This window comes from Macrobrachium nipponense, chromosome 16, assembly GCF_015104395.2.
Source record: "Macrobrachium nipponense isolate FS-2020 chromosome 16, ASM1510439v2, whole genome shotgun sequence".
NCBI lineage: Eukaryota > Metazoa > Arthropoda > Malacostraca > Decapoda > Palaemonidae > Macrobrachium > Macrobrachium nipponense.
In genome coordinates, this window is record NC_087209.1 from 76,808,199 (window position 1) to 76,833,198 (window position 25,000).

General features: G+C 34.1%; 1 protein-coding gene across 3 annotated transcripts in view; it reads left to right on the plus strand.

Annotated features, from left to right (window-relative positions):
- Positions 1-25,000, plus strand: part of LOC135195830 (uncharacterized) — a 274,057-nt gene that overhangs the window by 147,398 nt on the left and 101,659 nt on the right. For all 3 annotated transcript variants that reach the window (XM_064222337.1, XM_064222338.1, XM_064222339.1), the window contains 11 exons: positions 921-1,038; positions 3,725-3,804; positions 5,923-6,025; positions 6,370-6,609; positions 9,791-9,896; positions 10,207-10,302; positions 12,191-12,263; positions 15,153-15,264; positions 19,588-19,748; positions 20,423-20,499; positions 22,630-22,835. In XM_064222337.1, the coding sequence (XP_064078407.1) occupies positions 921-1,038; positions 3,725-3,804; positions 5,923-6,025; positions 6,370-6,609; positions 9,791-9,896; positions 10,207-10,302; positions 12,191-12,263; positions 15,153-15,264; positions 19,588-19,748; positions 20,423-20,499; positions 22,630-22,835 (1,372 nt within the window). The remainder of the gene's footprint in view (positions 1-920; positions 1,039-3,724; positions 3,805-5,922; positions 6,026-6,369; positions 6,610-9,790; positions 9,897-10,206; positions 10,303-12,190; positions 12,264-15,152; positions 15,265-19,587; positions 19,749-20,422; positions 20,500-22,629; positions 22,836-25,000) is intronic.

Genomic DNA, 25,000 nt, shown 5'->3' on the forward strand with positions numbered 1-25,000 from the left:
TACTTTTGAAAGACTATAGTGGGCTTATAAAGCATTCCTGCCGATGAAAGACTTCATATTCAAATCTCCCTGTTTCGTTTTATTAACGGATGACTTTTCGAATGTGAGAACCTTAAGTTCAAAGAAGACAGTTATGTTAGAAGCTTGTGCTCTTTGGCATGACACTGCCTAAATATCTGAGCTGTTTCCAAACTTCACGATACCACAATTTCTATGACCTTGCATTGTGCTTTTTTTTTTTTTTTTTTTTACCTACGGAGCATATATATATATATATATATATATATATATATATATATATATATATATATATATATATATATATATATATATATATTTTATTGTAAAACTAAACTATTCAAGTTTAACAAATACATGAACTGACCACGAGGCCCCTGCAACACACACGCAGACAAAGAGAAAAATCTTCCCCAAAATAACTTGAAAATCTCTCGACATCGGCCTCTAAAAGTCACAATTTCACATGAATCTTACTTCTGATTCTTCAGAGTCCATTTTGACCGAAAATCAATGAAGCCAAAACCTCGGATGGCAAAAATACAAAAGGATCAGAGGTGAACATTTCACTGACTATTTACAACAAAACCAGCTCTTGGCTCTGGGAGAAAGAGACAACTTTTCCATGGTCGAACGTCACTTCACATTGCTACTCAAAAACTCTACATTTGTAAATTCGCCCAAATTTTATTTTCAAGCATCAAAAAGAGAGTCCTTTGAATATTCACAACACTCCCTGTAAAAGATTTTTCTTGAACATATTTACAGATAAATGAGAACCATAAACTCTGTTGCTTGGACGAAGGATTGTCGGGAAAAACCGGGTTCAATTTTTGCGCGAGATTGTGCATGTTTTGCCTACCCGTGAAGAGGAAATGATTAAATTTCTTTTGTCTTTCCAGTTTCAACTTTTTACGAAGACTAATGAGACGTTTCACGCTACTAATGGATACGTTCTTGTTAGAAGAGGACCAACTTATACTCTAAATGTAGATTGGAACAACTACCATGGCCAACCAGGTAAGAGGCCTCTGCTTTTCATCAGAGAGAGAGAGAGAGAGAGAGAGAGAGAGAGAGAGAGAGAGAGAGAGAGAGAGGCTAATTTACAACAACCCCCTTTTCTCCATTTTGTAAGTTGTATGAAACTTTTCCTATGTTATTTGCGGTATATCTTCATATACTATAGTAGATTCCCATCACCCGTGCATCTGATGTCTAGGCCAGTCCCTTACGACGCCCTTGATTGGCTGTTGATAAGCCAATGACAGGGCTGGAAACTCAGTGTCTCTCTCGAGAGAGTTCACATAGGCAGGATGTATGTTCCAGCTCTCCTGAGGGATACGTCTTTTAAAAGTATCCCTCAGGAGAGGTGGAATATACATCCTGCCTATGTGAACTCTCGAGAGAGACTGAGAGTTTCCAGCCCTGTGATTGGCTTATCAACAGCCATTCAGGAACGTCATAAGGGACTGGCCTAGACATCAAATGCACGACTGATGTGAGTCTACTATAGTATGGCCACAAGGAGCCAAGCAACCTTGTCGCAAGAAATCTGAGGCATTCCTACCGAACTATGCACACACATTACAACAAGGTTATTACACGGAGAACTTGGTCTTTTGTACATACATATTCACACGCGCACATGCGCAAATATGCATATATATTATATATATACAATATACATATACTATATATATATATATATATATATATATATATATATAATATTATATATATTATATATATATATATATATATATATATATATATATATATATATTGTGATGGCTTGTTAACCACCACAATATATATATATATAATATATATATTATATATATATATTGTGATGGTTGTTGTTAACCACCACACAATACACTTATACAAATATCTGATAACTGTATTCACTTAACAGGATACGAAATTCACAAGGTGTGAAGTCATACCAGAACCTTAAACCACAGAGTGCAAAATCAATTCAGGGGTGAAAATAACACTTGAGAAAAATCACTTAAATTTAATACATAACTCGTTAGGCAGAAATTACACCTGAACCTCTATAATACAAAAATATATGAATAACACTCACTCTTAAATAACCGCTAAACAAATTCCAAACACCCAACTAATAAAAGAAACCAACACATCCAAACACAAAAAGGAGGGGGTCCAGAAAGGAGGAGAAAGGCAAAAAGAAAGAATACCCTAACCAATACACACTAATATTCCTAACAACTTCTCCATATGTTTTAAACTTAATTTTCCTCTTGAAAGGCAAGATACACCTCCACGTCTGGAGGACAAATCAGAGAGTGATTATCAGATGCTAATCCAATCACAGCGCTGAAACCAAATTAATATCACAAGGTTGCTGGCCAGTATCAAACTGTCCACTGAAGACGACAGCAGAGGAAAATTTGCCATGAGCTTTAATGAGTATAAATATTCTACCTTGGGACAGAGAGGTCCCCTTGGCTTCATAACTGAACCAAAGGCGTAGAAGGACAAATCCTGAAGCTGCAGACTGGGAAATCCAAAGGTATATAGGGTGTAAATAATCTTCAGTCTATGTACATGTGCAGAGGCCAAAAATCAGTACCAACGATCAGTTCGAATAGCGCCCAAGGCAAGGTCCAGGAAACAACTGGCTCATGTAACCATCGAAGACTTCCATATCCCCACTGGTCAGAAAATAGGATTAGCAAAGCATACAACAAGTCAAACATCGGAGAGGATAAAACTAGCAATTACCATTCTTAACTAATTAAGTTTAAAAATAATGCAATACATTATTAAAAATAATCTAATACATATTCATCTATCGTTAACTGGCAACAAAATACAATATATATATATATATATATATATATAGATATATATATATATATATATATATATATATATAATATATATATATATATATATATATATATCATATATATATAATATATATATATATATATATATATATATATATATATATATATATATATATATATATATATATAATGTGTGTGTGTATTTGTCATGACTGAAATTACCTCAAACTTCTTGATTTCTTCACACTGTTTAGATAAGCCGGTCACAACAAAGCCTAAGATCCGAATGAAAGAAACAAATGGAAATATTCTGACGCCCTTGGCAGAATTCGAACCCGCAATAATGAAAATTATATCAGCATGGTTCTCATAGTATTATGGTAACCACGAGTGACAATATTAGCTTTACCACAGGTAAAAGATGCAAATGAAAGCAATTCAAGTCCAACCTATATATTCTTGATCCCATTCTGCACCAGATGTAGATTGCCCCAAAGTAAAGGAGAAAGATCGTATACCCTTCGTTCGCCGTCTCATTTTTTCTCTCCGCCATAAACTTGTATATCACGACTTAGTTCCTGTTTCAGTTGGGTGGGAGGTGTTCAGAGGTTCACACCTGATCTCTTATTCCCCTTTGACACCTTGGGAAAAGACCCCGTGCTGGCAAAAAGAAAAAAAGCCAACTTAATCTAAATGATCATACTAACAATCTTCTAGTAACAGAAGTTTTACAAATAAACAAATACACGGACACATTTATATATACACAAACACACATACATATATATTTATATACATATATAGACATATACGTATATATATGTTTGTGTGTGTGTATGTTTGTGCGTTTGGAAATCAATGTATCCATATCTGATTTCTGTTTTCAGGTAATGCCTTCGTTTACAGCAGAAATGAGAATTATAGCACTGATGATCAGTTCTGGTGGAATACGACGTCCGGTGCTGGTGTAAGTAGAGACGAGATTAATTTGTTTATTTGTAAAATTTCATTGTTGTGTGTGAGAGAGAGAGAGAGGTAATATTTGTAATTAAGTCAGCACTTATCCATGAAAGATTCACAGCTTTCATTGCCTTGTAGTAGCTATTTTGATTACTAGATGAATCCTTTGTACGAATCGTTATCACTTCTCAGTGTTAACAGTTGCAATGGATTGACAATCAACTGCACCTCAGCTCATGCAGTGTATTTACTTGTGTGTAAGGTTCTCACTGATAAACCAGTAAATCATATGATATTTTAAGGATAATGGGAAAGGGCTAGTGATCAAAAAGTGAAAGAAACTGACGGACTTCGATGACAAGAGGGGAAATGTACTGTCCCAGAGGCGTTTCCATTAACGTCTTTAAACTCGTAACCATTTGAACTAGCTTAGGGAAGTATATGCTAGAATCTTTTGTTAAGATGATCGTGAGTTTTACAACGCACTCGCTGAATAGAATGAAAAAGAAGCAAGTGGGTCTAAACATTGGGAAATGGACTGCAATTTGGAGCAGATATCAGCTTATAGCTAGAATAAATTTAAACCTGAACGGTGTCCTGAAGTTAATCATATTGAAAGGAAAAATGTAGCATATGTTTGGGAGCAATATGATTCCTGTTCGTTTTCCATTAATTTTAAACCTAAAACAGCTCATGGGTTGTCACCTTGGAAACAAGACCTTTTTTTTTTCTTTTTCTATTCTCATTATTGAAGTTTTAAATGCAGTTTGCCTTTATTTTTTAAAATTACTACGTTGCGGTGTCTGATGCAATCATTTTTTTCAGGAATTTAGGGTTGTAATTTACGAATCTGATTACTTCACACAAAACATATTCAGTTTGATATCAACTGTGACATATCATTTACTTGATATTTGAAGCATTGGTATAAACAAAGCCTAAGCAGATATTAATTATGGTGTACAAGGGAAAGCTAACGGAGGTACTGACACAAAACGAAATCTATATATATATATTATATATATATATATATATATATATATATATATATATATATATATATATATATGTATATATATATATATATATATATATATATATATATATATATATATATATATATATATATATACTATATATATATATATATATATATATATATATATAGATATATATATATTATATAATCGAAAATGGAACCTGTTGGAGACCATCTTCATCGAAGGGATGTCAACAAGGAATTTAAATCTCCACCCAGGATTATACCTTGATCCTCTTTCCTTATCTCTTTTGCTTAAAGGACTTGCCGCCCAGGTTAATAAACTGTAACCCCGCCCCTTCTTTCTGTTTTTGTATATAAATGCCTGTCAACTTCTTTTATATTCAGTGTGAACTTGAAAATGTAGAATATTCTACGAAAGTACTTGTCCCAAGTCCCTGTTTCACTTTACTTTCTACGGTGGATTTAAAGATTATATATATATATATATATATATATATAATATATATATATATATATATATATAGATATATATATATACATATATATATATATATATATAATATATATATATTATATATATATATATATATATATACATATTATATATATATATATATCTATACTATATATAATATATATTATATATATATATATATATATATATATATATATATATATATATATATATATATATCTATATATATATATATATATATATATATATATATATATATATCGAGCTACAAAATGTCCTTTAATATCTAATTCGCTCTACCTCGGAATTATTATATTTTCATATATGGAAACCGAAGGGGACTTTTTTTATTTTTATTTTAGTTGATAATTATTTCGTCCTAAAAAATTCCCTTTCGGTTTAGATGTATGAAAATATATAAATTCCGAGGTAGAGCTAATTAGATATTAAAGGACATTTGTAGCTCGAATAATTTATATGAATCATGGTGATGTGATAATTATTCATATATTATATTATTATATATATATATATATATATATATATATATGTATATGTATATATATATTACATATATATATATATATATTAACTATTATTTGCTATGAATTATCAGAATTTCTGTCATAAGTCAAATCTATTTACAGTTCAACATTACAAGTACCGAATTATCGTGGGGCACACTCTCGGGAGATAAAAAGAACTTATCATTTGTTGTGGTCGCTGCTCGTCCGTGGGAATTCGACAAAGGTAACGAGTGATATTTGTATATTTATATCATTTGTACATAATGAACTTGTGCTGATGAACATCAGGGAAACTAGACAATTACGTATTTATTCTTCTAAAGTTTCTAAAAGAATCTTAGATGAGTTTTTTTATGTGTTTTTTTTTTTTTTTTTTTTTTTTTTGTCAGTTGAAGCAAAATAGCAGTAGGAGAATATCAAGAGAAAGTTATTCAGGACTAAATTCGTGATTGACTTACGGTACACACAAATAAAGATGGGTTCCTTCCGTTTTGAGATGTCATTCAACTTTATAGTGAAATCATCCCTACAATTCACTGACTTATTAAATTTCTCTACAAATCACAGAGTTGTCGTGTCCCCCTGTGATAGCGTATTACGAGTCCTGGTCGTGGCTCATGCAAGCAGACTTGCCTTTTGAACGAACAGAGGGATCCAATGTAACCTACGAGTGTACTCGTCCGATGTACATGGAGGGTAGGGCGGATACCCCGAAAGAGAACAAGACCTATAATGGGACATCTACTTGTGTGAAAAACTCCAGTGGTGTCTTCGACTGGAGTTTCAGACCGAGATTTCCTTGTACAAGTGAGTTACCGCATCTCTTCCTTTTCTTTTACCTTCCACGTTTTAGTCATGTTTCTAAGTACATTATGAATTATGCATTCTTGGAAGTGTTAACGTATACTAACAACTCTGGTCTTTCCTGCAATCATATTTTCTGTAAATATGATTACGGAGTTATCTCTGAGGAAAAAGTCAGTTTTTAAGTGAACTTTTTCTTATATGGACTGTGATATTAAGATTACTGAATGAAGAAGAGGGTAATGATCGTCTGTTCTTATTGGTCATTGGTATGGGACGAATTAATTCATGATTTCACAATTCCTAAAATCGAAGTGCCTGCCTCAGATGATCGAGGAAATCTAAAGAACTCTCCGTAAAACATTGTGAATCAAAACTGATGTTAATCGATACCTTAGGATGGCGCTGAAGAGAGTAAAATCTCAGCAGAAGAGACGAGTTTCCTATAAACAAGACGTTTGTCAGAAATACAGCGAAGGTATGTTTATGTAAATATGAGCATAATATTTCAAGCAAACTCTAGGAGAAAGCTGCCTAATTGTACTTGTTTAATTACATCCATTTGCTTTAGGAAACCTAACATAGACAAAGAATAAGAAAATCAGGAATAAGAGAACTGTCCAGGAGCTTCCCGAAAGTAAATTTCATGGATGGACCCACATTCATGACAGCACTTATGTGGAAAGAGTGCTGGCGCCAGGCCGGATACTGATACCATATGAGGAGCAGTTAATTGCCAACTTTGAAAATGGGATTAGAGGAAGTTAAGAGAGCATAACAAAATATGTTATTAGCGAGATATTAATCACAGACAGCCTTATTCCGCGTGAAATGGCCTCAGATTCAGCAGCTGGAGAAATTTGAAAGAAGGAACCGACTTTGCATGTGACCATTGACTCCCTCAGGCAAGGTGACATTATGAACAACTCAGTGGTGATCTTTCATTATTCATTCATCTTTGTTCACTTTTATTCATTTGAGTATGATGCCCAGTGTACGATGTGTTATTTACTTCTTTTACCTTTCAACTGGTGACCAACATACCTCCAGTTTTCAGTGCCGTTGCAGTAAGATTGAGTGATTTTTTGTAGGTTTCAATAATGTTTATGTTCTGCTAATTCTTTCAATGCGTGGTTGGTTGTGTTTTGAGATTCTCTTTGTAAGGGGCTGTGCAATGTAGCCCCTTAATCCTTTGCTTAATTCTTATCAGAGCTATTTATTGACTCTCGGCTATAATTTCTAGGAGTCAAGTGAATTCATATTTCATCTTTTTATTATAATTATAATTTTGATATTCCCATCGTGATATTCCCCAGGGAATTACTGTATTAATCATTCCTCAGCTTACTTGTGCTGGTGAGATGTTAAGGCCTGTAGTATTTATGATTCATTCTTAGCTAAAGGCCCTCACATGCAGTGTTCTGTTGATCTGAGGAGCATAGTGTGTAAGAATTTGGTCCTAATTTTAGTGATATTTGTACTATCAGCAGGTTACCTATAGCACCATACTTCCACTTATGCTTTTGGTATATAAATATAAGTATAGTGGTATACTTGTCAGGGGAATTTTCTTTGCCATGAAAATCTCACTCTCCTGATGTTTTCCTGGTTACTGCTGGGAGACACCTGCTAATCATCTAGTGTTCCGCCACTCCCACTCCTGAAATATCTGCCTATGTTCCTCCTATTCAGCTCTCTTCTCCCTCAGTTGCTCCTGTGGAGCCTTCATCTTTGATTGTTTATTCACTCAGAGAAAAGGTTTCATCTATGCTCTAAGACTAGATCATCAGTGCCATTGAGTAGTTCATGAATGAACCGACGTTTTGCCTGAAGGATATTCCTAAAGTTTGATTCATTGTTGAATTTCTACTACAGGTTATGCATGTAAAGAAATGTTATGATGAACAAAGATGCTTCCAGATAGGATCTTACTAGGTTTCTTTCTGTTTGCCTCCAATCCCATCGACTGCAATCATCAACTTAAAGGATCTGTTTCATCACCCTTAGCTGCTGATTCTGCTTCTTGACCAAAGTCCCTTGCTACTAGCACCACTGATCCTCTACAACCCATCATCAACAACCCACATGCAGACGTCTTGTCCATTTTCGTTGCTTCAGTCATCCTTTTGTTCTGAAGGCCAAAGCAAGTACAGCATTAAATTCTCAGGTGTGAGATCCTAGCATAGATTATCTCCACTCTCAAAGGGAGGCCTGTCTTCAGAAGTTTTGAAGTTCCTGGGAGTTCATTAGTATGGAGGCTTGGGTTTTATAGTGTCTTTACCATGGTTATCACCTGTTGTTCCTTGAACTAGATTCTTAGCCCCCTCACAATCTTGTACAATCCTTTGACTCTCACCACTTCAATGCCAGGATTCTACTCTCAGCTCTTCGATGTTCCGTAGTTTTCAAGGGGTTATAGTTCGATTATAGATCTCAGCCAGCTCAACAACTTTCTTCTCCTGTCCACGGATTCTGTCTAGAAAATTGTTGGCAAAGGGAACCTATTTGTTCGGATAGACCTAAAGTATGACTCCTTCCAATTCCCAGTTCACTCACTCTCCATGAAATATCTTCACTTTGTTTGGTGGGGTCATGTTTTCTAGTTCCAGACACTGCAGCAGTCTTCACTGGGGCTCTTAGCCCAGTTGCTGTTTGGGTGCCTCGACTGGATCCGCGGCAGCTGGTTAGTCCTGGCTTCTGCAAAAAAGGAGTTGAAGAGATTTGTGCTCCCTCCTGTGAACTCGCGTCTTGCCCCTGGCCCTGCAGGTCAACATTGAGGACAGTCCTAAATTGCTATCTATGGTCTGTGATTAATTGGTTCGTAATAACAAAGTTATGACAATGAAACATAATCTATGTAAATTTTCAGTGACCTTTTTCCTTCCCCTCACTCTTCTGATGAGAGATAGTGCAAAAGAACCTTGCTGCATGATGGAATCGGCTGGCACATGCACTGTGGATTTTCTTTTTTTCAAATCTCTCAAATTGGAGCATCAGGGATGTTTCCATTTTGTACAAACTAAAGCTATTTATTATCATTAATGGGTATATTTAAAGGAAGCATATATATATATATATATATATATATATATATATATATATATATATATATATATATATTGTATTTTCCATTTATCATGACGGCCAATTCCAGTCTTTATTATTGATCATTTTTATCCAACAGTAACCTGTCCATTTCACCTGAATTACACCTTAGGCAAAGGCCAACACCAGTGTTTCAAATTCTACAATGACACAGTCGAATACGGAATTACTACTGCATCGTTGAAGTAAGTTTTCATTCTTTGTTCACAGGTTGTCATTCCTGACAGATAAACAGGTCAACAACCCTGTCGGTATATGACATCATATATAATTCAATGGCCATGACTTCAACAAACGTCTAGGCAACAGCATGCATACATTTTTATGAGTGAACGATTCACTTTATTCTATTTTTCCTGATCAACCTTCCTGTGTAGCTATCTAAGCACTTTTAAACCAGTTAATAAGCACTCATTCCCACAAACAAAAATGGGATTGCTTTGCTTAGTAAGAAGGGACTTTCATTTTCATTTCAAATGTTTCGGTATTTGTCAGATGCAGCAAAGATGAAGCGTGGCTGGCGAGAATTGTGTATGGAGAGGACATGAACTACGTTGTGGAAGGAAAAAATTATTACACGGCTTATATAAAGTAAGTCCAAATTAGATTTTAATCAGCAACTAATAACTTCGTTAGTAAATCAGTAAATTCAATGTTATAGTAAAATAATTCATGATGTTAGACTATGAATAAGCTATCTGGTGAAAGAAAGTCTGGCAGCACACACCCATACACAAACACACACTTTATATATATTATATATATATATATATATATATATATATTATATATATATATATATGTGTGTGTGTGTGTGTGTGTGTTTGTGTGCGTGTGTGTGTGTGTACCTATATATATATATATATATATATATATATATATATATATATATATATATATATATATATACAAAATTTAAGCTATAAATGTCGTTAAATATCAAATTCACTCAACGTTGGGATAAAATTCAAGGGGAAATTTAATTTCCAGTTATAAGCCGTCCGTCATCAGACGAGGTCGAATCGCCGAAAGGTTTGATGTATAGGCCTTGATGACAACGGTTGATCAGTGAAATTCCGATTCGGCTTTCAAGAGAGGTAAAAGTCAATACCGACTCTGCAGTTCATATGCCTGCCGAATTCAGGTTTTTCGTTTTCTTTCAGAGAAAACTATTAAGATGGCATTTTGCTGTTCATCTGCATTTTTCTGTCCGCCCCCAGATCTTAAAAACTACTGAGGCTAGAGGGCTGCAAATTGGTATGTTGATGATCCACCCTCCAAGCATCAAACATACCAAATTACAGCTCTCTAGCCTCAGTAGTTTGGAATTTATTGAAAATTGAATTTAGCCATGATCGTGCGTCTGGCACTGCTATAGGTGCCAACAACACGGGCCACCACCGGGCCGCGACTGGGAGTTTCATAGTTTTATACGCTGTGCAGAAAACTAGCATTTTTTTTTTTTTCCTTACTTGGACTTATGAGTCAATGCTAACCCACCTCCACTATGGTAGCCGATTGGTACGTTAGGAACCGGTCGGTATTCATGAATTTTTAACCCTTTCACTGTGATATTGAATGTTGCACGACATTTGTAGCTTTAACGTTTGTGAATACAAAACAATTTTTTATATCAACTCAGACCAAGAATCAAGATTCATTTTCTTATTTGTCTCCCACTTATTATTTGAGAAATGTAAGTCGTATTACTATAGTAGATTCACATCAACTGTGCATATGATGTCTAGGCCAGTCCCTTACGACGCTCTTGATTGACTGTTGATAAGCCAGTCAGAGGGCTGGAGACTCTCAGTCTCTCTCGAGAGTTCACATGGGTAGGATAGATATTCCACTTCTCCTGAGGGATACGTCTTTCAGGAGAGGTGGAGCATGCATCCTACCTATGTGAACTCTCAAGAGAGACTGAGAGTTTCCAGCCCTGTGATTGGTTTATCAACAGCCAATCAGGAGCATCAGATGCACGGTTGACGTGAATCTACTATAGCCCGTTCGCAACGCTTATTTCGTTTGTGTCCACTTCTCTGTTTTTGTTGGCAAGATATCTCAAGAATGGTGGGTGGCTAGCGCCTCAGTGATGGGGTTGGTATGGTGTTGGCGTCCCACCTCGGTGGTCGTGGGTTCGATTCTCGGCCATTCCATTGAGGAGTGAGAGATGTGTGTTTCTGGTGATAGAAGTTCACTGTTGACGTGGTTCGGAAGTCACTTAAAGCCGTTGGTCCCGTTGCTGAATAACCACTGGTTCCATGCAACGTAAAAACACCATGCAAACAAAACAAAATCAAGAATGGTGGAACAGAGTATGTTAAAACCTGAAAACTATATTCATGAGACAGAATTCTCAAGACGCTTAAAAAAATCCTTGATGGAGAGCATTTGCTCCAGGGATTATTTTCTCTTTTTTTTTTTTTTTTTTTTTTTGGTTATATTGACGTATCTGACCTGCCATTTTACTTTGCAGTATGGGTGGCACATTTACTCCAAAGCCGCCTACGGACAGTCCTTTCTCCTGCGAAGCAAATCATAATTGCACCGTAAGTGCTAGTGCTCTCTCTCTCTCTCTCTCTCTCTCTCTCTCTCTCTCTCTCTCTTTTTCTGCTTGCTTATAACAGTAACTTTTATGCTACCACGAAGACCGATCTGTGAAGATAATACGCAACCTAATTATTAATTATTATATCTTTGTATTGCATGCATGCACGGCTTATCGCAATGTGCATCAGTAACAATAAATGCTTATCGCAATGTGCATCAGTAACAATAAATGCTTATCGCAATGTGCATCAGTAACAATAGATGCTTATCGCAATATGCATCAGTAACAGTAAATGCTTATTGCAATATGCATCAGTAACAATAAATGCTTATCGTAATGTGGATCAGTAACAATAAATGCTTATCATAATGTGTATCAGTAACAATAAAATCCTTATCGCAATATGCATCAGTAACAATAAATGCTTATTGCAATATGCATCAGTAACAATAAATGCTTATCGTAATGTGGATCAGTAACAATAAATGCTTATCATAATGTGGATCAGTAACAATAAAATGCTTATCGCAATGTGTATCAGTAACAATAGATGCTTATAGAATTTAACAAATTACATGGTATAATCTTTTAAAAATTTGTATATCGTGTAAAATCGCTTTGTATTGTTTTCTGTTTAATGTGCATCACTGTCTCATAAAAGTTCCCTCATGAGTATTCCTTGGGGATATTAAAAATGCTATAATCGTCACCCGCCTCCAGTGACCTGACATTTGGTCAATTCTATGTTTCATGTTGGATGTGACATCGATACCTCTTCATTCATGCATGGAGTTTATATATTATTTAATGATGGGCATTCTAAATGACTTCACATTTGTTGGTGCAGGAAGTTTGCTTGAACGATTAAGTATTGCAGTAACTTTGGAGGAGAGTGAATCATTCATTTTCCTTGAATAACGTTTCAAAATGGTATGCCTGAGCATTTCAAACTTCACTGAAGGCAGGGGCATGTGAAATGCTTACATTTTTTATTGACTTCTCCTCCTGAATTCACATGTCTTCTCAACTTGAATGGCAATTCTCTTTCAACCAGCTCCGAAGAACTACGTTCAGGCAGCTTTGTAGAACAGGATTTCTTCAACTTGCCTCCATAATTCATCTATGATCGATCAGTGTAGAGTATTCTTGACGGGTCCTGTGAATTTGAATCTATTTAGTGTTGCATGCAAGCCAATGCTTTCATTTACATACTTTCTGTCTCATGGTGCTTTCAACCTGATTGTCTCTAGTCATGTGAAACTTTTAAATAGATTTGTTGTTTGTCAGCTGCGACATTTGTCTGGGTTTAGTTTTTGTCAACTGTTGCTTTTGTCTGGATTTATTCTTCGTCAACTGATATTCTTATATAAACTTGAATATTGTTACTTAGTGATTGATTTTAAATTAATTCATTTCCAGTCAATTGTTGGTTTTAAATATATTCATTTCTTATCAATATATGCTTTCAAATAGATTGATTTTTTGTCTACCTGGGTTTTTACCTAGATTTATTTATCGTTTACATGAGTTTGTAACAAGAATTATTGCTTGTTAACCAGAGTTTTATATTAGATTTACTTCTTGTCAACTGGCGCTTTTATATAGATCTATTTATTGTCAACCAATTCATTCAACTAACTTTATTTCTTGTTGCATTTATTTCTTGTTTTAACTGGAGTTATTTCTTGTCAACTTGTGCTTTGATGAGATCTACTGCTTGTCAACCCGGTACTTTTAACTTAAGGTATCTCTTGACAATTAGTGCTTTTAGCGTGACTCATTTGATTAATTGTTTTAAATTTCATTAATACTAGTCAACCAGTGCTCTTAGTTCGTTTTATCTATAGTCCGCTAGCAATCTTACGGCTGATTTGCCTTTGGTCTTTTGGTGTTTTTAACTTGATTTGTATCCTAAAAAGTAGTGCTTTATATACTTTCATTTTTGCTTACTCGGGGAGTAAGCATACAGACTACTTTTTTGTTGTTGTTTTGGGAGTTACGAAATAAGAGGCCTGAAAGGTGCTTTCTGTTCAGTTAAAGATACAAGAATTTAAGGATAGGATATTTATGATTTATTTATTAGAATGAAAATGTAAAAAAATAAATAATATGTATGGTAAACAGCACATAACAATTATTTCTAAAAAAAAGATATAACATGTTTATTTTAATTGCCGTTGGGGAAACAACGTTCTATTTTGGAGGTATTATCATGCTCCCCGAGTAAGCTAGAGGTCGGATCACACCTTGTTTTGGGATCTAGTGCTTTCCAGTTGATGGATTTCATGTCAAATGATGCAAATGATTACAGTCTGCCAGCTTATTCTAATTCTCACCGATTAGTGCTATTGACTGAATTCATTTATAGTTAAATGGCGCAGTGATTTTAATGCTTTTTTCTTAGTTGTTGCTTTCAATGTGATTCTTCCTCGCAGACTGGTTTTAAATAGGTTCAAACTGCTTTTAACTTGATTTGTTTCATGCTAACTGGTATTTGTGACGCGTTTTCTCTATTATCCATTTGTGCCTTTTACTTAATTCATTTCTCGCAGGTTGGTTTTGGCGCTTTTAACAAAATTATTTTTCGTGCTCTCAACTTCATTCATTTCTTGCCAGCTGGCTCTTTTAACTTGATATATTTCTTAATATTTAGCGGTTTATTGTTAACTGGTTCTCTAAACTTAATGTAGTTGTTTTCTTGTAAATTTAAATTTCTCTCATTATCTGCTTCTTGCTCCCCTGGTGTTTTAAATATTTAAACTTGGCGTATTTTGTCATCTGTACTTCTTATCTTGATTTTTGTCGTTGGCAACTGGTTCTTTCGCTAATATTGAGTTTTTTTTTTCTAGTTTTGCATCAATTTTAACACGGGTCTTTTCATTAACAGGGAAGTACTCAAAACCAGTGCCTAACCTTCAGGAGAGATTCGTCGACATCAATAGTAAAAAGTGTTCAAAACTGCAGTGACAACCAGACCTACTTTGGTTGTTCTCTTCCAGGTATACAATTGCTTGTTTTCTATTGTTTAACTTATATATATAATCTCACACATAACCACAGATGAAAAAAAAGAGACCTGGCGTAGGTCCTGAAACGTTTTCTACTTTATTTGCAAGCCATTTCATCATATATTTATATGTATATATAACATATATTTGCATTAAATACACACAATTATACAGGATATGCATATATATCATGAGTATGCAGCTGCACAGTGTTAACGTCTGATTGTTCTGAAGATGTAGTATATGCATATTCATATACATACGTGCAGCACATTCATGTCTCGATACATATATGTATGAATTTGCATCACACCTGGTCCACCTTGGCATGCATGTTTATATATATATATATATATATATATATATATATATATATATATATATATATATATATATATATATATATATTTATATGTCAAGTATACAAAGCTCATTAAAACATTGTTTTAAATCTAAGGCCTTTATTTGGGTGGACTTTCTTCCATCCTTATCAAGGAGTGAATGACAGAAGGAGTTTCATTAGAGAAATATATAGTAGGAGATATGCCTTAAGTGATGCCTGGGGACGTCGCGAAGCCATCGTGGATTCTGTTAATTGTCTTAATCCGCTTCATCGTTGCCTTAAGGAAGATGTTATCTATTCGGTCCGAGTCCCAGCCTCCATTGGAAAGGTTAATCATATTATCTTGTTGTTTTATCAGTGAAGATAACACTATTTGGCGTTTGTATCGACAGCTGCTTTCGTATAAAATTCGGGATGAGTTCCAATCCATGGTATGGTTCGTGTTGTTTATATGATGGAATATTGCTGAACTATGCTGTCCATATCTAACTGCAAGGGATTTCATAAACTCCAATATTTTTGGAAACTGGTTTCTGCTGAACGTTAATTAACGATTTGTCTAGTGTATTCGATAAGTGAAGGTAAAAGGGTTCCGGGGGCTTAAGGTTTGTGTGGTCTCTTGTAAATTATCCACATGAGGGATTATGATTTTGTTTGTGTATTTTTCCTTTTCTTTCTTTTCTGTAGGTTTGTAAAAAGTGCTCTTTGCTTTATGTATGGCTCTTTGTATTGTGTGCTTGGGGTAATTTAATAAGGTAAGTTGATTTCTGATTGTTTGAAGTTCTTCGTTAAGAAAATCTGGGGAACATATTCTCAGGGCTCTAAGAAATAAGTTACTTGCTATGCCGAGTTTAACTGAAATGTCATGATAGCTGTAAAAATGTATGTATGAAAGTGAAAATGTCGCTTTCCTATAGACAGTGAATTTATAGTTGTTATTAGTTCTGATTATTAAGACATCTAAAAAGGGGATCTGGTTATTGTTTTCCCATTCTACTTTTAAATTTTATGCTCGGGACCAAGGAATTTAATTTTTGTAGAAAGACATCAAAATTACCCCACTCGCTTTTCAAATATGTTAAGATGTCGTCTACATACCGAAGCCAAATCATACCTGCAGTTCTGATAGGGTTTGTAATTACTGTTTCAAAATACTCCATATATATATATTATATATATATATATATATATATATATATATATTATATATATATATATATAAAAAGTTAGCTAACAGGACTAAGCGGGCTCCCCATATTGCAACCAAATTTTTGACGGTAAAAGTTATCACCAAAGGAAAAGACGTTATTAGTGACGCAGAGCTCTATAAGTTGCATTATTTTATTCAATTGTATGGGGAAGTGGTCAGCGAATGGCTCTAGTTTGTTTTTGTTTTTGATGAACGTTAACACGTCTTTTATGGGCACTTTTGTGAGAAGGGAGTCTATGTCTAGGCTGAGAAGTTTTACGTTATGTACGGGGATATCTGCCGACCTAAATTTGTTGCTAAAGTCTTCTGTTTGTTTTATATGACTATCCTAAAATGGGGGATAGTAGCTCGGCCACCATTTAGAGATTCTGTAGTTAAAAGCTCCAACACATGAGATTATGGGATGGAAGGGAATTTTATCTTTGTGAGTTTTGGGGAGGCCATAGAAATAAGGTAATTTGGGATTGATTGTTTTAAATTTTTCCAAAATTTCTATATTTTTCTTACTTATACCGATGTTTCTGATTTTTCTGAAGAAATCTGTTGGGACCTTACGGCTCGGGTTATTCTTGTTAATTTCTTATAAGCAGGTGCATCATTTAAAAGTTCACTGATCTTTTCTTTGTAGAAAATTTTGTCCATTAACACAATTTTACCATCTTTATCGGATCTGGTGATTATGGCGTCTAGTTTGCAGAGTGAGATTATAGCTAACATGAATCTTTTAGGCAGGGGCTGTGTGTTATTGTGTCTGGTTAGGATGTTTAGAAGACATCAGCGTACCTTGTTAAATGACCCCAAGCACACAATAGAAAAAGCAATACATAAAGCAAAGAGCACTTTTTACAAACCTACAGAAAAGAAAGAAAAGGAAAAATACACAAACAAAATCATAATCCCTCATGTGGATAATTTACGAGAGATCACACAAACCTTATGCCCCTCGAACCCTTTTATCTTCACTTATTGAATACACTAGGCAAATCATTAATTAACGTTCAGCAGAAACCAGTTTCCAAAAGCATTGGTTTATAAAATCCCTTGCAGGGACTGTAATAAGTCATATTTCGGTTTCACTGGTAAATCTCTCTCGGAAAGATTAACGCAGCATAAACGATCAGTTAGATATGGACAGCATAGTTCAGCAATTTTCCATCATATAAATAACACGACCATACATGGATTGGAACTCATCGGAATATTAACGCAGCATAACGATCAGTTAGATATGGACAGCATAGTTCAGCAATTTTCCATCATATAAATAACACGAACCATACCATGGATTGGAACTCATCCCATAATTTTATACAAAAGCAGCTGTCGATACAAATGCCAAATAGTGGAATCTTCACTGATAAAACAACAAGATAATAGGATTAACCTTTCCAATGGAGGCTGGGACTCGGACCGAATAGATAACATCTTCCTTAAGGCAACAATGAAGCAGATTAAGCCAATTAACAGAACCCACGATGGCTTCGCGATGTCCCCAGGCATCACCTAAGGCATATCTCCTACTATATATTTCTCTAATGAAACTCCTGTCATTCACAGCTTGATAAGGGTGATGGAAGCCCTCCGAAATATACATAGTCCTAAGAATCAACACAGAGTTTTAATGGGCCTTTTATACTTGATGATGTATCCTGTTTTAACAAAAGAATTTATTTACACACACATACTATATATAGTATATATATACATATATATATATATATATATTATATATATATATATATAATTTATATATATATATATATATACTATATATATATGTATGTATGTATATGTGTGTGTGCATGTATATATACATACAAACACACACACATACATATATATGTAGTATATATATATATATATATATATCATATATATATATATATATATATATATATATATATATATATATATATATATCATAAAAGGAGCCCATAAAAACACCAAAATAAAAAGAGAGAAAGTACTATATTTCAGAGACTGCTGTCTCCCTCTTCAGGTAGATGAATGAGAAAAGTTTACAGAAAAGGTGGTATTTATATCAAGAGATCCTTCCACAGGCAAGCCATTTAGGTCCACCCCGCTGATAATCTTCCTTTAATCTTCTTAAGAGTTGGTTGATTAAAGATTAAAGGAAGATTATCAGCGGGGGTGACCTAAATTGGCTTGCCTGTGGATGGACCTCTTGGTATAAATACCACCTTTTCTGTAAACTTTTCTCATTCATCTACCTGAAGAGGGAGTACAGCAGTCTCTGAAAATATAGTACTTTTCTCTCTATATTGTTTTGGTGTTTTTATGGGCTCCTTTTATTAGATGGAATTCTGCTGATGTTACAGAACATTTTTACCAGTCATCTATATATATATATTATACATATATATATATATATATATATATACTATATATATATAATATATATATATATATATATATATATATAGTATATATATATATAGTATATATATATATATACATATATATATATATATATATATATATATATTATATATATATATATATATATGTGTGTGTGTGTATGTAACCACCGGCCAAACCCCAGTTATTAAAAATAGACGCCTGAATCCATATTTTCCTAAAGAATGCAAGGATTGAAATTGAATGTACGAATCTCCTCCCCGTTAACTATGTACGTAATTTTATGACACGCATGAAAGTATTCACAACTTATGACTCCCAAATTTGCAGACCGATTACTCTGCAAGTAGACTCAGGCGAATCGAATGTTTCTCCCCCACAGCTTATTGCGCTTCATCTTTCACTTCTTATAAGGGTCACTGTTACTTGGTAGTGACACACACAAGTTACAGGAGCGCTCTCGCGCGGTGTGCGACCTTGAATTCAGCCCTGGCGTATCCTGAATCCATTGACGTCCTTCATTACATCAAAGGACTCGTCTGGGTAAGTTGAGGAGAGAAATATAATTTATATAATATATTTATGTGTAAATGTGTATATGTATATATATATATATATATATATATATATATATATATATATATATATATATATATATATGTACATATATATATATATGCATGTGTGTGAATTTATATTCATATGTATACACACACAAATTATATATATATATATATATATATATATATATATATATATATATATATATATATATATATATATATATATATATATATATATATATATATATATATATATATATATATTTTCAATAGTCGGGGACATATTGTTTATGACGCGTTTTAGCTTATTTAGATCACATTTAGAAATTAAAGAGAACTTAATTCATTATAGAAGCCAAATTCCCTGTGAATCCAGCATTTAAATTTTTGATTCGATGTAGTTATCTCTTATATTTCCTATTTATTTCTTAACTGAAAGGATGCCAAATTGTATAACATACTGAAGTACGCCACTGAAAAAAAAATCAATTTTTGGAAAGCTACAAGTAAACCTTACGGGGCTGAAGTTAAGCAAAATCGCAATGAAATAGAAATGCTTTAGTGGTGGTCAAAGTTCCCTGCTTTATTATTCGGCAAAAGAATTTAGCTTGTTTACAAAACAACTGTCTTGCCTCTCTGTCTCTCTCTTTGCAGCTTAAAGCCACAAACTCTCCAAATGTTAGCACTCCAATGGTCAGGGACAGAAAAGTCCTGATAGGACTTAACAATCTGTGAGTATATTCTATTTAATCTAATTACTTACTTGAACAAAGATAGTGTAATGGATGGAAATTCAAATCTTTGCTTTCCGTGCAAATATGCCAGTTAGACTCTTATGTAGCTCTAAAAGAAATTGTTACTCATATGAAGTTGAATCACTTTAAATAAGTTAGTGCATTCAGAACATCATTGCACTGAAAGATTTGTGAAGATATCAATGGACGATTACCATCACGGGATAGGTATTAAGAATTTATTCATATCCAAAGCTTTGCTAAAACTTTCAGAGCCAAAACTGTAATAATTTCGTTTATTTACTTAACATAAATTTATGGAAAAGTGGTCAATTTTACAAGATTGTGTGAAATTTATGGACTGTAAATATCTTATGACACTGGAATCAGTTTATGGATACTTGGGTAGATTTTGCAAGCCATTATTTTGGAAAGGAAACAAAAATGATTAAATAAAAGTAAATTAGATCGTTGAGGTGTTAGTTAGATTCTTGTACCAGGTTTTTGTTTGATTCTGACTAACACTTCATTGTAAAATGATATTTTCGAAGAGTCAAAGGGTCAAAGCCCAATCTTTGGCACTCATTAAGTTCCAGATAAGAAAAATATATTTTGGAGTCTATAGAAAAGTTAAAGGTTAAGAAAACCTGAAGGGTAACTGAGGTCATATTATTTTACTGCATCAAGCACAACCCGATTAAATGAAGACAAATGTTAGATTTACTTGTCTGATAGATTTACACACTTTACTGGTCATGCTGCAATATTTTAAGTGGTTTATTTTTAAAGAAGGGTGCCACACTTAGTTGTCCGAGGTAGAATCCATATTAAATGTATCTCGCTCATCCTCCAGATACTGTCTTGTTTTTGTCAAGTTAGCGTGGCAAGGATTACATAGAATGTTGAAATCTTTAGGTATGGATGAAATGAATAGGATAAAGACCATAGAATACTGAAGCAAACCATTGCTTGCTCACCAGTTCATTACACCACAAATTTTCACAAAAAAACTTTAATTTCCAGCTTCTGTATGGAAGAAATCACAGTGAAAAATTTGCTATAAATCAAGGATATAAAAACTTTACAGAGAACGTGACGGGTAAGTTTCTGCCAATCTCACTTGAAGTTGAGGTTAATGACAGAGCTAAAAGGGAAGTGGCTGGAAAATCTACAAAAGAAAGTTAGATTATGAGGCGCACTAAAACGGCATTAGTATTGTACGATTTCCTTTCTATAGTACTGACTTCTGGTTAGCCTTAGAGTAGCTTACTTATGTAGGACTAAGTTCTCTAAGGTAATAAATGAACTAGAGTTTTTGAGAGTTGCTAAAGATAATTTTTTGTGATAAAAAGTCTAATCCAGCGGCAAGTAAGCAATAAAGTGTTGACGACACGTTTCCGATGTCAATTCTGTCTTTCATCCCCTTGTGTTCAGTTGCTTGTCTGTGGAAAGTCAAGAATTTTGATGAGGTGAATAGCGTCGTACCTCACTGACCCTAGTATGAACCAGTATATCACAAGATGATTAAAACTTTCTGTGTTAACATCAAAGAAAATTCTTCCTTTAATGATAAAAGAGAGAAACGTGAACCAGTGTTAATATAAAATTCAGGGCAATAAAGATTTACGATGATCCGAAAAAAGAATTCTAATTGATTTCTAAAATGCATTAGTTACTCAGGCCAAATCATCATTTTCCAAATTAACTGAGATCTAAATTCACTCAGTTACAACTTTATGTTAATGGGGGTAATCTTAGTGCAACACCAAAAAGAGTTCTCAATGAAATGCAATAAAAAAATATTAAGCTGTAGTAAGGTGAAAAGGAAATAATGTCAGGATACACCTTTATTTCAGTGTGTGTGTGTGTGTGTGTTTTAGATTAAGCAAGGCCCGGCTGTCCTTAACAATTGTAAAGTGTGAAAGAGGCGCCTGAACTAAGGCCAACGAACCTAGACGGCATTTAGTCACACATACACACACACACAAATTAAAATAAAATGTAAATCAGTTTTCTGGCAGTAATTGAAATCTTGTTTTTCTCATTATGACAAAAACTTTCAAACTCACTATGAAAAGTTTTATTTTATTTTATTTATCTTTTTACATAAAATGTGTCCCTTTCCAGAAAGGACGGCTGGGGCACTCGATTCGGGTATGAGCCTGACCCCGAGATCATCGCGCTGTCGGGCGAATCCACGGGAAACAAATGGTACCGTTACCTAACAGTGCCCAGAGACTGGAATGACAACGTAACGCTCACAGCCACAGACTTTACGGTCGACAGCAGTGTCACTATCGATTACGCCGTGTGTCAGATGCATGGACCAAACGGTAATTAGGTTGGCAGTAGGTCAAAGTTATCTCTCGATTCTTCATTTCTGATCTGTAGGGAATTTTTGTAAATAGCCGCGTTGCCAAACGGAGAAAGTCACTATCGTAGATGAAGTTGATAACAGTGTCGTAAACTATTAACCTTTCATATTACTGAAACTGGCAGCATTTCCTAGTTATACATATATGAAAATTCATCATGCTTTCTCATGACTTTAATTCTCGTTCTCTCTCCAACAAAATGTTTCCAACTCTACACACACACACATGCATATATATATATATATATATATATATATATATATATATATATATATATATATATATATATATATATATAGCTATATATATATTATATTATATTATATAACTTAGAATTGTATTTCAACATTAACTCTTTCCTCATCCAACTGTTTTTCCTTATAGGCCATGTAGACAGCTTCGTTCATTATTGTTAACGAAATGAATCCTAAATGAACAGCCAGGATAGGAATAATCAATTGGTTATTTCTGGATAGTGTATTGCTTAGTGTTAGAGGCTTCGGACACTAATGCGGTGTGACCTAATACTTCAGATGAAGGTTCAAAAAACTAATCGCCAAATACTAATGGAAAGCCTCTTCAAATTTTGTAGGCAATGTAATGGTGTTTTAGCTTTATACATATACATATATATATATATATATATATATATATATATATATATATAATATATATATATATATATGTATATATATATATATATATATATATATATATATATATATATATATATATATATATATCAGTAAGGAATCCTCAAGGCATAGTGAGTATGTGGCGCCTGTTCTGATTTTAGCATTTAGCATATACGATTTCTATGAGGAGTGCCATGAATTTTTACTTAGAAATTTTAATATGTTTAATTATCTAATTGTGCGATAACCGACAAAACTGCTACCTAATACATTATAAAGAAACTTTCAAAAGATATATTAATTTGTCAAGCGCATCATAACAACCATTAAAATAAACACGCAAACATACACTCTCAGTGCAGTACAATGAAAGAAAGCGCTTCAGCGGTGCTCATCCCTTTCTAGCTCATTGAAAAAGACGGCCTTTAATAAAAAACGTTGACATCAGTCCCTCAGCTTCGCGGAGCAGCAAGCAGTTTAGGTCCGTCAGTTACTGGCTACTGTCGGACTGGTGTGTATCGCTGGCTAGCACAAGGCTGGCTTAATCTAATGCGCGCACCTCAGCAGTACAATGGTGTTTCAGTAATTTAGTACCGTGTATCCATGAGCTCGTGAGCGGTATGTATTCGCATTCCTCTACTTCTGTGTTCTGGTGTCTGCATTGAGTGTTATAGGAAGAAATGTTCTACAGAGGCAGGCCTGTTTTCGATGCGATAACAATTAAAAAACTCCACTTAAACACTTGAAAATGAAGCATGAATGTAATATCAGTTTTCTAAATAATAATAATAATAATAATAATAATAAGAAAAGTGATGGACTCCTAAGGAGGCAGGATTCAACCCGGAACCCCACACTATAAATACCACCCAATCGAATTGGAGGTTTTGATAGAGCAAAAAAAAAAAAAAAAAAAAAAAAAAAAATTAATAATAATAATAAGTGAGTAGAATTCAGTTGTAAATAAAATCCTGGGCCTGACAGGGCTTTAAAGATAAGAGGGTTAAGAAACCACCTAGCAAGCGAAAGGTGAGTTTAGTGAATTTTTTTTATACCGGTAGTACTGGTACAGTCATTTTAGTACAATAGTACTATAATATAATTCACTTTTATTGAGTCATTTCGCGTTTTCAAATGGCATTACGAAATGTACGCCATTTAAAATTAATACGAGAGAATGGGTTGTTGGTGTAATTAATCAGAAAATGGCCTGCATTGCAAGGGCGTCATCTGGTCTGTAAAATGGGTGGGGAAGACGTTCTGAAAATTGTACGGTTATTAATATTGCCGAGCGAAGCAAACCTATGCAATTGTAAGCGCTCACCCCCGCCCCGCGATTAATTTTTTTGAAGAAATGAACATGATTTGGTGTATTTTAATACCATATAAATATGAATATATGGATGATATTAAGGGAAAAGGATGAGTGATTTATTAGTGTTAGTCAGTCAACAAGTTTATAAGGCCACAATTTACAGATTGGTTAAA